The 13596-nt window shown below is 43.1% G+C and overlaps 1 protein-coding gene and 1 non-coding gene across 2 annotated transcripts; one reads left to right on the top strand and one right to left on the bottom strand.

Moving 5' to 3' along the window:
• Positions 1–9267: 9267 nt before the first annotated feature.
• On the bottom strand, positions 9268–9368 carry LOC112428528 (small nucleolar RNA U13). Its single transcript, XR_003020511.1, has one exon. It is a non-coding gene; the product is annotated as a small nucleolar RNA U13 (small nucleolar RNA).
• Positions 9369–11579: 2211 nt separating this feature from the next.
• Positions 11580–12385, top strand: LOC105492091 (histone H3.3A-like). The gene has a single exon (XM_011758982.2). It carries the CDS (start codon positions 11663–11665, stop codon positions 12071–12073), a length of 411 nt encoding a protein of 136 aa, XP_011757284.2. The 5' UTR covers positions 11580–11662; the 3' UTR covers positions 12074–12385.
• Positions 12386–13596: the final 1211 nt, after the last annotated feature.

The following is a 13596-nucleotide window of genomic DNA, read 5'->3' on the forward strand; positions in this document are numbered from 1 at the left end:
TCTGATGGCCAGTGATGATGAGCATTTTTTCATGTGTCTCTTGGCTGCATAAATGTCTTCTTTTGAGAAGCGTCTGTTCATATCCTTTACTTACTTTTTGATGGGGTTTGATTTTTTCTTGTAAATTTGTTTAAGTTCTTTGTAGATTCTGGCTATTAGCCCTTTGTCAGATGGGTAGATTGTAAAACTTTTCTCCCATTCTGTAGGTTGCCTGTTCACTCTGATTGTAGTTTCTTTTGCTGTGCAGAAGCTCTTTAGTTTAATTAGATACCATTTGTCAATTTTGGTTTTGTTGCCATTGCTTTTGGTGTTTTAGACATGAAGTCCTTGCCCCTGCCTATGTCCTGAATGATATTGCCTAGGTTTTCTTCTAGGGTTTTTATGGTTTTAGGTCTAACATGTAAGTCTTTAATACTTCTTGAATTAATGTTTGTATAAAGTGTAAGGAAGGGATCCAGTTTCAGCTTTCTACTCATGGCTAGCCAGTTTTCCCAGCACCATTTATTAAATAGGGAATCATTTCCCCATTTCTTGTTTTTGTCAGGTTTGTCAGAGATCAGATGGTTGTAGATGTGTGGTATTATTTCTGAGGGCTCTGTTCTGTTCCATTGGTCTATCTCTCTGTTTTGGTACCAGTACCATGCTGTTTTGGTTACTGTAGCCTTGTAGTATAGTTTGAAGTCAGGTAGCGTGATGCCTCTAGCTTTGTTCTTTTGACTTAGGATTATCTTGGCAATGTGAGCTCTTTTTTGGTTCCATATGAATTTTAAAGTAGTTTTTTCCAATTCTGTGAATAAAGTCATTGGTAGCTTGATGGGGATGGCATTGAATCTATAAATTATCTTGGGCAGTATGACCATTTTCATGATATTGATTCTTCCTATCCATGAGCATGGAATGTTCTTCCATTTGTTTGTGTCCTCTTTTATTTCGTTCAGCAGTGGTTTGTAGTTCTCCTTGAAGAGTTCCGTCACATCCCTTGTAAGCTGGATTCCTAGATATTTTATTCTCTTTGAAGCAATTGCGAATGGGAGTTCACTCATGATTTGGCTCTCTGTCTGTTATTGGTGTATAAGAATGCTTGTGATTTTTGCACATTGATTTTGTATCCTGAGATTTTGCTGAAGTTGCTTATCAGCTTAAGGAGATTTTGGGCTGAGATGATGGGGTTTTCTAAATAGACAATCATGTCATCTGCAAACAGGGACAATTTGACTTCCCCTTTTCCTAGCTGAATATCCTTTATTTCTTTCTCATGCCTGATTGCCCTGGCCAGAATTTCCAACACTATGTTGAATAGGAGTGATGAGAGAGGGCATCCCTGTCTTGTGCCAGTTTTCAAAGGGAATGCTTCCAGTTTTTTCCCATTCAGTATGATATTGGCTGTGGGTTTGTCATAAATAGCTCTTACTATTTTGAGGTACGTCACATCAATACCTAATTTATTGAGAGTTTTTAGCATGAAGGGCTGTTGACTTTTGTTGAAGGCCTTTTCTGCATCTATTGAGATAATCATGTGGTTTTTGTCTTTGGTTCTGTTTATGTGATGGATTACATTTATTGATTTGCATATATTGAACCAGCCTTGCATCCCAGGGATGAAGCCAACTTGATCGTGGTGGGTAAGCTTTTTGATGTGCTGCTGGATTCAGTTTGCCAGTATTATATTGAGGATTTTTGCATTGATGTTCATCAGGGATATTGGTCTAAAATTCTCTACGTAAGTGAAGCACTCCTCAGCAAATGTAAAAGAACAGAAATTATAACTGTCTTTCAGACCACAGTGTAATCAAACTAGAACTCAGGATTAAGAAACTCATTCAAAACCACTCAACTACAGGGAAACTGAACAAACCTGCTCCTGAATGACTACTGGGTACATAACGAAAAGAAGGCAGAAATAAAGATGTTCTTTGAAACCAATGAGAACAAAGACACAACATATCGGAATCTCTGGGACACATTTAAAGCAGTGTGTAGAGGGAAATTTATAGCACTAAATGCCCACAAGAGAAAGCAGGAAAGATCTAAAATTGACACCCTAACACCACAATTAAAAGAACTAGAGAAGCAAGAGCAAATACATTCAAAATCTAGCAGAAGGCAAGAAATAACTAAGATCAGAACAGAACTGAAGGAGATAGAGACACAAAAAACCCTTCAAAAAATCAATGAATCCAGGAGCTGGTTTTTTGAAAAGATCAACAAAATTGATAGACTGCTAGCAAGACTAATAAAGAAGAAAAGAGAGAAAAATCAAATTAGACACAATAAAAAATGATAAAGGGGATATCACTACCGATCCCACAGAAATACAAACTACCATCAGAGAATACTATAAGCACCTCTACCCAAGTAAACTAGAAAATCTAGAAGAAATGGATAAATTACTGGACACATACACCCTCCCAAGAGTAAACCAGGAAGAAGTTGAATCCCTGAATAGACCAATAACAGGCTCTGAAATTGAGGCAATAATTAATAGCCTACCAACCAAAAAAAGTCCAGGACCAGATGGATTCAGAGCGGAATTCTACCAGAGGTACAAGGAGGAGCTGGTACCATTCCTTCTGAAACTATTTCAATCAACAGAAAAAGAGGGAATCCTCCCTAACTCATTTTATGAGGCCAGCATCATCCTGATACCAAAGCCTGGCAGAGACACGACAAAAAAAAAAAAAAAAAAAAAAAAAAAAAAAGATTAACATACATTCTTATTTTTGAAAAGGTCCAATTTATCATGTTTTACTTTTATTGTGAAATATTTTAAAGAAATCTCTGCCTACTCCAAGGGCATGAAGATATTCCACTGTTTTTCGCTAGAGGCCAATTGTTTTACCTTTTGCATTTAAGAATATGACTTAAGCTCAAATTAATTTTTGTGTGTGGTGTAAAATAAGTGTGAAAGATTTTTGTTCGACATGGTATGTAAATGACTTGACATCATATATTGAAAAGACTGTTTTCCTGTTGGATTGCCGTGGTCCCTTTGTTGCAAATCAAACGACTATATATATGTGTGGGTCTATTTCTGGAACCTTTATTCTGTTCCATTTGTCTATGTGTTTATCCTTGTCTCAATAATTCTCTTTTTCTTTCTTTCTTTCTTTCCTTCTTTCTTTCTTTCTTTCTTTCTTTCTTTCTTTCTTTCTTTCTTTCTTTCCTCTCTTTCTTTCTTTCTTTCTTTCTTTCTTTCTTTCTTTCTTTCTTTCTTTCTTTCTTTCTTTCTTTCTTTCCTCTCTTTCTTTCTTTCTTTCTTTCTTTCTTTCTTTCTTTCTTTCTTTCTTTCTTTCTTTCTTTCTTTCTTTCTTTCTTTCTTTCTTTCTTTCTTTTTCTTTCTCTCTCTCTCTCTCTCTCTGTCCTTCTTTTTAATGGAGTCTCGCTCTGGCGAGACACTTCTGTGCCAGGCTGAAGTGCAGTGGCACAGTTTCAACTCACTGCAACCTCAGCCTCCCAGGTTCAAGCAATTCTCCCTGCCTCAGCCTCCCCAGTAGCTGGGATTACAGGCATGCATCACCACACCGGGCTAATTTTTTGTATTTTTAGTAGAGATGGGGTTTCGCCATATTGGCCAGGCTGGTAGCAAACTCCTGACCTCAGGTGATCCATCCTCCTCGACCTCCCAAAGTGCTGGGATTATAAGGCATGAGCCACCGCACCTGGCCAATAGTACTTTGTCTTATAGTTTTATGGTGAATCTTCAAATCTGGAGGAGAGGCCTTAGGAGAAACCAGCCCTGCTGATACTTTGACCTTGGACCTGTAGCCTCCAGAACTGTGAGAAATTTCTGTTGTTTAAGCCACCCTGTCTGTGGTACTTTGTTATGGCAGTCCCAGCAAACTAATACATTTATGTTGATTTTTATATTCTTCAATGCCACATTTAGTCTAAAACTCTAACAGTATAGAAACTTCCCATGTCTACAGAGAAGTCTGACCATGCTATGTTTTCAGCACATGAAGAGTTGTCTTTCTTTTTTGAGATAGAGTTTTGCTCTTGTTGCCCAGGCTGGAGTGCAATAGTATGATCTCGGCTAACCGCAACCTCCGCCTCCCAGGTTCAAGTGATTCTCCTCTCTCAGCCTCCCAAGTAGCTGGGATTACAGGTGCATGCCACTACGCCTGGTTAATTTTTGTATTTTTAGTAGAGACGGGGTTTCATCATATTGGTCAGGCTGGTCTTGAACTCCTGACGTCAGGTGATCTGCCTGCCTCGGCCTCCCACGTCTGTGCTGGGATTACAGACGTGAGCCACTGTACCCGGCCTAGTCGTCTTTTTTGAAAACATTTTGATAGTCAGTAGCACTTCGGAATTCCTGAGGTTGTTTTTCTTTTTCTTTAAAAAATTCTAGACAAATGAGATTCTCTAAATTTGGTGGGGGGGGGGGGAGGTGGTGTTAAGGATAATTACTGAGAAAATAAAAGATTTAAATACTCAGTATTGTCAGTAATTCTCAAGATAAAAATTCTCAAGCTAAATCTCATAAAGTAATTATGATAAAAAATCTTTGATTCTGTTTAATTAAAAAACATGTTTCTATGTACATTAATGCTTTATAGTTCAATAAAAACTTCAAAAATAACATTAAAATAGATAAAAATTACTGGAAGACACCATGAATCTATTTTTAGGTTGTACTTTTAAAAATCTAAATCTTTTAAGGAACTATGGTAATTATCGTATTTTTTTTCTTTTGGAATAAAACACTGAGAAATAAATGAATCTCTTTAAATTCCAATTATGAATGAACACAAAGGAAGGTGTGAATGGCATATTAACAAGAGCATGTGAGGAAGTCATGACTTGGTTTTCTAACTTAGGGTAATGTGTTTCACAGGAAAAATGAAGAGCTGTGCTGCTGCAAAGCAGTTTTGAAATCTGCTTAATAAATTCCATATTATAAATAGACATTTGATTTCTGGTGGAGGGCAGTGACCCACTCCTGTAATCCCAGCACTTTGGGAGGCCAAGGCGGGCGGATTACTTGAGGTCAGGAGTTTGAGACCAGCCTGGCCAACATGGTGAAACCCCATCTCTAGTAAAAATACAAAAATTAGCTGGGCATGGTAGTTCTTGCCTGTAATCCCAGCTACTCAGGAGGCTGAGGCAGGAGAATCCCTCGTACTTGGTAGGCAGAGGTTGCAGTGAGTCGAGATCACACCGCCGCACTCCAGCTTGGGTGACGGAGTGAGAAGCTGTGCCAAAAAAAAAAAAAAAAAAAAAGAAGAAGACATTTGACTTCTATTGGTTTCCTCTAAACCAAATATGAAAGTTGACTCCTAAAAATCATTTTTGGTGAGGATCATCTCAACACAACACTGAGGAAGAGTAACTCTGTATTTGGTAATTTCCCTAATATCACAGAAGCAGGGGTTCAAACCAACTCTCCTTTCTGGCACCAAAGCCTGTACCCTTCACCACTACAGTAGATGGGACTGAAAGACTTGGTCGTGACTCTTCAGTCCCCTTCGTCATAACGTTGCAGAGCCCACCCTTCAAGTACAGGGGCTATGTCCTGACCTATTGATGTGTGCTTGGCCACATGATTTGACTGGGCAGTGGAATTTGAGACATCGCGATGCACTCTGAGGTCTTAAAAGTTTGAAAGTCTTGACTTAGCTCTGAGGGCTTCTGTGATAGTCATAAGACACGAATTTCCCAGGAAGCCACTGCCCCCTTCAGCCTGGGCCCAGAATAAACACTGTGAAACAGATCTGAACTTGACCTGAAGCCTACAGCCAAGTTTTGCAGTGGACAAATTAGAACTCTGAACCTAGAGTCCAGTCAAGTATAGCAGGGTCCTGGTCTACCTGCAGACCCATGAGAAAAAAAAAAAAAAAAATTCCAACTTGTCATTTTAAGCCATTAAGTTTTGGAATAATTTCTGTAAGCCTAGCATTATTGTAGCAGTAGTCAACTGGTATACCACTACTTGACATATTCAAAATGTGGTCCTGGGACACTGGTATCAAAATCATCTGGCACTTATTAAAAATGAAGATTATAGGAAGATGATTACTTATTTACACTAAGGAGTTTAATGGAACAAGTCAGCAGGAGATACTAAATTTAAGAATATATTAAAATTAATATTGAAGCAATTCCACTTCTAGATATTTATCCAAGGGAAATCCTTACAGATGTCCATAAAAAGGGCAAGGATGTAACTTTGTTTGTAACACTGAAAATCTGGAAATAACCTAACTATCCATCAACAGAAGAATCGTTCAATGATGCCATTTCCACCTTATGGCATACTACTAAATCTTATTTGTTAAAAAGAAGCGAGAAAAATTCTCTGGGTCATACTCTTTGGTGAAAAGTCAAGGTGCAGAACAATATGTGCAGTAAGATTTCATTTATGTAAAGAAAAAACATGTCTGTGAATGTATTAAAAAAAGATTGTAATGATACAAACCAAGTTGAGAAGTGATTACCTTTGGGAAGGTATGATGTTGAGAAGTGTGTTAGGGCGTCATTGCTTTATCTGTAGTGTTTATTGTTTTTACACTGACTAGGCTGTACACATATATTATTTGTGCCATTAAGAAGAAAAATATTATGTATTTTTAAATGCAACTGAACATGGTGGCTCATGCCTGTAATCCCAGCACTTTGGGAGGCTGAGGTGGGAAGATTGCTTGACGAACCTGGGCAACATAGTGAGACCCTGTCTCTACGAAAAATTGAAAAAATTAAAATTAGCCGGGCATGGTTGTGTGCGCCTGTATTCTCGGCTACTAGGGAGGCTGAGGTGGGAGGATCACTTGAGCCCAGGTGATTGAGGCTGCAGTGAGCTGTGATTGTGCCACTGCACTCCAACCTAGGTGACAGAGCGAGACCCTGTCTCTAAAAAATTTTTTTAAAAAATTTAAATGTAGATTTTTAGGTTTCACCCCAAATCAGAAGAGTCTAGGTATCGACATTTAACTAAATTTTCAGTCCCTGTCCTCTCAGTTGCCTGAGTCAGCAGCAAGCTCAGGAGGAAGCAGCCAGCCAGGGGAAGAGCTGGAAACATGATGTGGCCTGGGCAAAAGGCACACTACAGGATTTCCCCTGTGTCGGGGAGGCAGTGGAGAATTCTGCCTGAGGGTTTTCGGTTTTAAGAAAGCCAAACAAGGCCGGGCGCGGTGGCTCAAGCCTGTAATCCCAGCACTTTGGGAGGCCGAGGCAGCCAGATCACGAAGTCAGGGGATGGAGACCATCCTGGCTAACATGGTGAAACCCCAACTCTACTAAAAATACAAAAAATTAGCTGGGCATGGTGGCGGGTGCCTGTGGTCCCAGCTACTTGGGAGGCTGAGGCAGGAGAATTGCTTGAATCCAGGAGGCGGAGGTTGCAGTGAGCTGAGATCGTGCCACTGCACTCCAGCCTGGGTGACAGAGCAAGACTCCATTCAGCGGCTGGAGAAAGTTCCTGTTAATGTCTAGGATGCCTTCTACAGGGCATCGCCATCTCACCCTGGTCCAATCCCACCCCTGGGGGAGTTTATCTGAATCTTGGAAGGGTAAGAGGAGGTACTTGAGATAGTTGCATTTATCAAAAGAGGGCATGAGAATCGAGGTGGGGCATCCTGAAGTGTGGCCAGCCCAGGGAGAGGGCACTGGCCACCATTCCACGTGGAGACATTCTGACAAGGATGAGGTAGGGGACAGGAATAAAGCTAGTGGAAGTTTTCAGTATATTTTCTGAACAGCTTCATCTATAAAACCAGGGGCTTGCCCTGAAAAACGGTCCCTTGTGCCCTGTAAGTCTGTGATCCGCTGAGACTGTCTGCTGGAGGCCAGGCTCATCAAACCCAATAGCGTGGCACCTCCTTGAAATGCTGGTGTGAAGGCCCAGGCCCTGCAGCCTCAAATCAAGTAGGAGAAGGGCTGTGAGCTGGGCATACTCACCCAGTGTGATGGGAGTCAGGTCCCCAGATCCCCAGCCCAGCTTCATGGCTGTTCCCAGGACACTCCTCACAGATCACAAGTCCCTGTTGGATCAGGGATTTGGCTTTTACAACAGTTGAGTCATGCCAAGTCCGCCTGACCTGCCTGGTTGCTTCTCCAGCAGCTGAAGGCCCCATTTCGAGGCTGCCCTGCTGCCCTGCCTAGAGGGGAGGATCTGCAGCCATGCCCTGGCGTGTCTGCTCACCAGCTCCCTTCTGTGTCCCTCCTCGCCAGCAGGGGCAGACTATGAAACGGTTGACAGGGATGTCCAGATCAGAGTTGAAGGCAGGAGCCTTCTATGGCTGGGCCACTGGGGCTGGGGCAAGAGGGACTGAAAAGGAACCCGAAGTATGCCATGCAATTGTTCTGTGGCCAGAAGTTTCCAGCAGGAGGCAAAGGAGAGGAGAAAAGGGCATACATGACTGAATGCTCTATTTCCCCAAATTCATAGTTGGAATCCTAACCCCCCATGTGACGGTATTAGGAGGTGGGGACTTTGGGAGGTGATTAGGTCATGAGAGCAGAGCCCTTGCAAATGGGAGCAGAGCCCCTATGAAAGAGACCCCAGAGAGCTCCCTGTTCCCCTCCACCAGGTGAGGACACAGAAAGAAGCCACCATCTCTGAACCAGCCACAATAGACACCAAACCTGCTGGTGCCTTGATCTTGGACTGCCCAGCCTCCAGAGCTGTAAGAAATAAATTTCTAGCTGGGTATGATGGCTCACACCTATAATCCCAGCTACTTGTGAGGCTGAGGCAGGGGGATCACTTTAGGCCAGGAGCTTGAGACCAGCCTGGGCAACACAGAGAGACCTCATCTCTAAAAAGGTAAAAACAGGCCCGGCGTGGTGGCTCACACCTGTAATCCCAGCACTTTGGGAGGCTGAGGTGGGTGGATCATCTGAGGTTAGGAGTTCAAGACCAGCCCGGCCAATATGGTGAAACCCCGTCCCTACTAAAAATACAAAAAATTAGCCAGGTGTGGTGGCACATGCCTGTAATCCCAGCTACTGGGGAGGCTGAGGCAGGAGAATTGCTTGAACCTGGGAGACGGAGGTTGCAGTGAGCTGAGATTGCTCCACTGCACTCTAGCCTGGGTGACCAAGTGAGACTCTGCTTCAAAAAAACAAAACAAAACAAAGATAAAAACAACAACAAAAAATTCTGTTGTTTATAAGCCACCCAGTCTATGGTATTTTTGTTATAGCAGCCGAATGGACTATGACATGTTCAATGACAAATTCATGACCTTCTGCCTGAGAAAGCTTATTCAGTAAGTCTGGGAGGGGCTGAGAAACCTGCATTTTTCTTCTTCTTTTTTTTTTTTTTCATGTCAGACAGGTAATGTGCAGACATGGTAACAAGGTTCAAGGGTGACACATCTCACACATAGGCATAAACATCCAATTGTCATGTTTAAGAACTGAAGGATCAAAGCCTGCATTTTAAAAGATTATCTTAGTCCAGGTGTGGTGGCTCGTGCCTGTAATCCCAGCACTTTGGGAGGCTAAGACGGGAGGATCACCTGAGGTCAGAAGTTCGAGACCAGTCTGGCCAACATGGAAAAACCCCATCTCTACTAAAAATACAAAAATTAGTTGGGCCTGGTGGCGTTTGCCTGTAATCCCAGCTAGTCAGGAGGCTAAAGCAGGAGAATCACTTGAACATGGGAGGCGGAGGTTGCAGTGAGCCGAGATCATGCCATTGCACTGCAGCCTGGGCTGAAAGATTCTCTTAGATCATGCACAGGCAAATTTGAGAATGGTGATTTTAGATTAACCTGGTTGGGGTTTGTTCAGAAAGCTTGGTCAGAGGTCAGTGTGAGAAAGCAGACTTTGTTTCAGCTGTTAGGAGTTTCCCTCCCTGGGATAAGGGGCAAGGGCTTGATTCACCTTGTGACCTAGAACCTCAAAACCAGCTCCTTGGTACAGAGCCAGGCTGGAAGTGCAGCTTGAACAGCATCCCCAGGGCTGAGCCCCAGGCACAAGGCCCAGGAGGGGCTGCCAGGCCCACATCTGCAGTCGAGATTCTTACTGGGAAATTCTTACATGTTTGCAAAACGCAGCTAATGTTTCACGCACCGTCTGCATGAGCAGCTGCTTTCTATTCTTGACGTGGGCCATAGGATCTCGAACCAGAATGGACGTGTGTCCACATGTAATACAGACACTCCCTCTCCTGATAAGTCTGAAGCAGGGTATGTCTGTAACTCTAGCTAAGGTAGGGCTCTGCCGGTTCCCTGATCAACCGCGGAAGTCTAAATCAGGCCTTCTGGGTGTACTAGCCAGTTTCAGCAATAGGCGTGAGTGCTTTAATTTTAGACAGGAGCAATCCTAACACTTACAGCAAAGAGCCTTCCCATCAGGCTAAAAGTTCCAGAAAGTTTTATATTACAGCACCAAATCCAGTGTTATGGTTCCAGTCAGTTCAGGAAATAAAAAGTCTACAATTTATTTGGGTCTCTAAGACTCAGAACTCCTGGCCAAAAATGTGCCCTTTGATCTCATCCCTTTAATCTGAAGTATTCTCTAAACGCATTTCCATTTTAACGAGCACTGCCTTCTACTGGCACAATCCTCTTTACGGAAGAAACTCAGCTTGTGTTTCAGGATTCCAATCCTTGGATTAAATTCAGTGTCATATATCGGCCCTAATGTGTGCCAGGTTCCTACCCTCACTGAGCTTAGTGGCAAGAAGCAAAACTCAAGGACGTATATATACTAACAGCCACAGCCAGCAGTGCTGTGCAGGGACTGCCTTCAAAAGACCAGAGCCAGGAGTGGGGAGTTCTCTGAGGGTGGCCATCGCTAGGCGTATGAGTTGCGTCTCAAAGAGTGGATAAGCTTTTAAGAGGAGGAGAGAGGGAAAAAGAACAATCCAGGTAGGAGGAAAGAATGGAGTAGTGCAGAGCATGCTTGCAGAGTTTTGGGTAACTCAGTGTAGCCAGGAGATAAGGCAAGGGTGATGGTGGAGATGATGGGACAGATGAGCCTGGCCAGACAGTGGAGCCAGACTGTAGTGGGCCAGACTCCCTCGGATTTGCTCAAGTAAAGAGCTGATGTACACAATGCTTCAGAGGAATCTCACAGAAATGGTGCGGGGCAGCATGATTGGACCTCCAGATGCTAGAGTGTGGACAGTAGCTATTCCCAGTCACTCTCTCTGGTGGCCCACAGTTTCTTGCCACTGCTTCTCTCTGCACGCTGTGTCCTCTGATCCCCCATAGGGCAACTCTGGCCCTGACTCAAGCCAACCTGTAGGCCAAGCATTTGTCACCACAGTCTCTTGATTCTTGGTTCCAACTCGACAGAGACAATTTGATTAGCCAGTGGCCAATGGACTGTCTGTCTCCTGGTCAGGTGTCTACCCCTCGAATATCAGCTGTTCTGGTTGGGGGGCAGGGTAGGGGTGTTATACAGTGAAAACATAACCTACTGGGCTCACCCTTCAATAGAAGGGATAGTGTGTGTGGAAGTTGAAAGAAAGAGGCATGGCTGGGCAGGTCCTCCAAAGAGGTCTCCTTCTACTACAGATAGTCAGTGGGAACTATCACTTTTTTTGAGGCGGAAAATAACATAATTAAGGCTGTACTTCTGGAAGATTACTTTCTACCATGTGAAGGATAAGACTGAAGGGGAAGCCGTCGCTCTCTAACGCCAGCGCCGCCTCTCGCTCGCTGAGCTCCAGCCGAAGGAGAAGGGGGGTAAGGAAGGAGGTCTCTGTACCATGGCTCGTACAAAGCAGACTGCCCGCAAATCGACCAGTGGTAAAGCACCCAGGAAGCAACTGGCTACAAAAGCCGCTCGCAAGAGTGCGCCCTCTACTGGAGGGGTGAAGAAACCTCATCGTTACAGGCCTGGTACTGTGGCACTCCGTGAAATTAGACGTTATCAGAAGTCCACTGAACTTCTGATTTGCAAACTTCCCTTCCAGCGTCTGGTGCGAGAAATTGCTCAGGACTTTAAAACAGATCTGCGCTTCCAGAGCGCAGCTATTGGTGCTTTGCAGGAGGCAAGTGAGGCCTATCTGGTTGGCCTTTTTGAAGACACCCACCTGTGTGCTATCCATGCCAAACGTGTAACAATTATGCCAAAAGACATCCAGCTAGCACGCCGCATACGTGGAGAACGTGCTTAAGAATCCACTATGATGGGAAACATTTCATTCTCAAAAAAAAAAAAAATTCTCTTCTTCCTGTTATTGGTAGTTCTGAACGTTAGATTTTTTTTTCCATGGGGTCAAAAGGTACCTAAGTATATGATTGCGAGTGGAAAAATAGGGGACAGAAATCAGGTATTGGCAGTTTTTCCATTTTCATTTGTGTGTGAATTTTTAATATAAATGCAGAGGCGTAAAGCATTAATGCAAGTTAAAATGTTTCAGTGAACAAGTTTCAGCGGTTCAACTTTATAATAATTATAAATAAACCTGTTAAATTTTTCTGGACAATGCCAGCATGTGGATTTTTTAAAAACAAGTAAATTTCTTATTGATGGCAACTAAATGGTGTTTGTAGCATTTTTATCATACAGTAGATTCCATCCATTCACTATACTTTTCTAACTGAGTTGTCCTACATGGAAGCACATGTTTTTAATGTTGTGTGTCTTCTGTGCTGTTCCTGTAAGCTTGCTATTAAAATACATTAAACTATTAAAAAAAAAAAAGACTGAAGGGGAAGGGGAAGTTGCCAACACGTATCAAAACATCTACCATGTACCATATACTTGGCACATGTATCTACTGTATACCTGGCCCCTATGATGCTAGATACTATTTGCATATTACTTTTCCTAGTTTTCACAAGAGCCCATTTTATTTATGAGAAAACTGTAATCTCAGTGCTTTGGGAGGTTCAGGTGGGAGGATTACTTGAGTCCAGAAGTTTGAGACCTGCCTGGACCAAAGAAAACACACACACACACACACACACACACACACACACACACAGAGTTCACTGGGCGTGATGGTGCATGCCTGTAGTCCTAGCCCCAGAGAGGCTGAGGTGGAAGGACGGTTTGAGCCCAGGAGTTAGAGGTTACAGTGATGAGCTATGATTGTACCACTTTATTCCACCCTGGGTGACACAGCAACCCTGTCTCTTTAAAAAATTAATAAATAGCCCAGGCGTGGTGGCTCAAGCCTGTAATCCAAGCACTTTGAGAGGCCGAGGTGGGTGGATCGCCTGAGATCAGGAGTTCAAGACCAACCTGGCCAACATAGTGAAACACCATCTTTACTAAAAATACAAAAAATTAGCCAGGCGTGGTGGTGTGTGCCTGTAATCCCAGATACTCGGGAGGCTGAGGCAGGAGAATCACTTGAACCGGGGAGGCAGAGGTTGCAGTGAGCTGAGAACATGCCATTGCACTCCAGCCTGGGCAACAAGAGCGAAACTCCATCTCAAAATAATAATAATAATAATAATAATAAATTAAAAATAAAAGAGGCCATGAGGGAAAGTGAAATAACCTGCCCAAAGTCACACAGCTAGTTAGTCAATGGTAGAATTGTGATTTGAACTTAGAAGCTGTCCAGACTTGAAATCCACACCAACCAGGAAATCTACCGGGATGGCCCCGTGTGCCTCTCTGCAGGAGGTGTGAGTTCGGACTGAGCTTGTCATCTTCTGCCTCTTTTCTATTCCTTTTCCGTATCAT

This window comes from Macaca nemestrina, chromosome 5 (assembly GCF_043159975.1).
Source record: "Macaca nemestrina isolate mMacNem1 chromosome 5, mMacNem.hap1, whole genome shotgun sequence".
NCBI lineage: Eukaryota > Metazoa > Chordata > Mammalia > Primates > Cercopithecidae > Macaca > Macaca nemestrina.

What these genes read in the sequence shown, in the direction of transcription:
- LOC105492091 (XM_011758982.2), top strand. Translation starts at nt 11,663, where the DNA reads ATGGCTCGTACAAAGCAGACTGCCCGCAAATCGACCAGTGGTAAAGCA.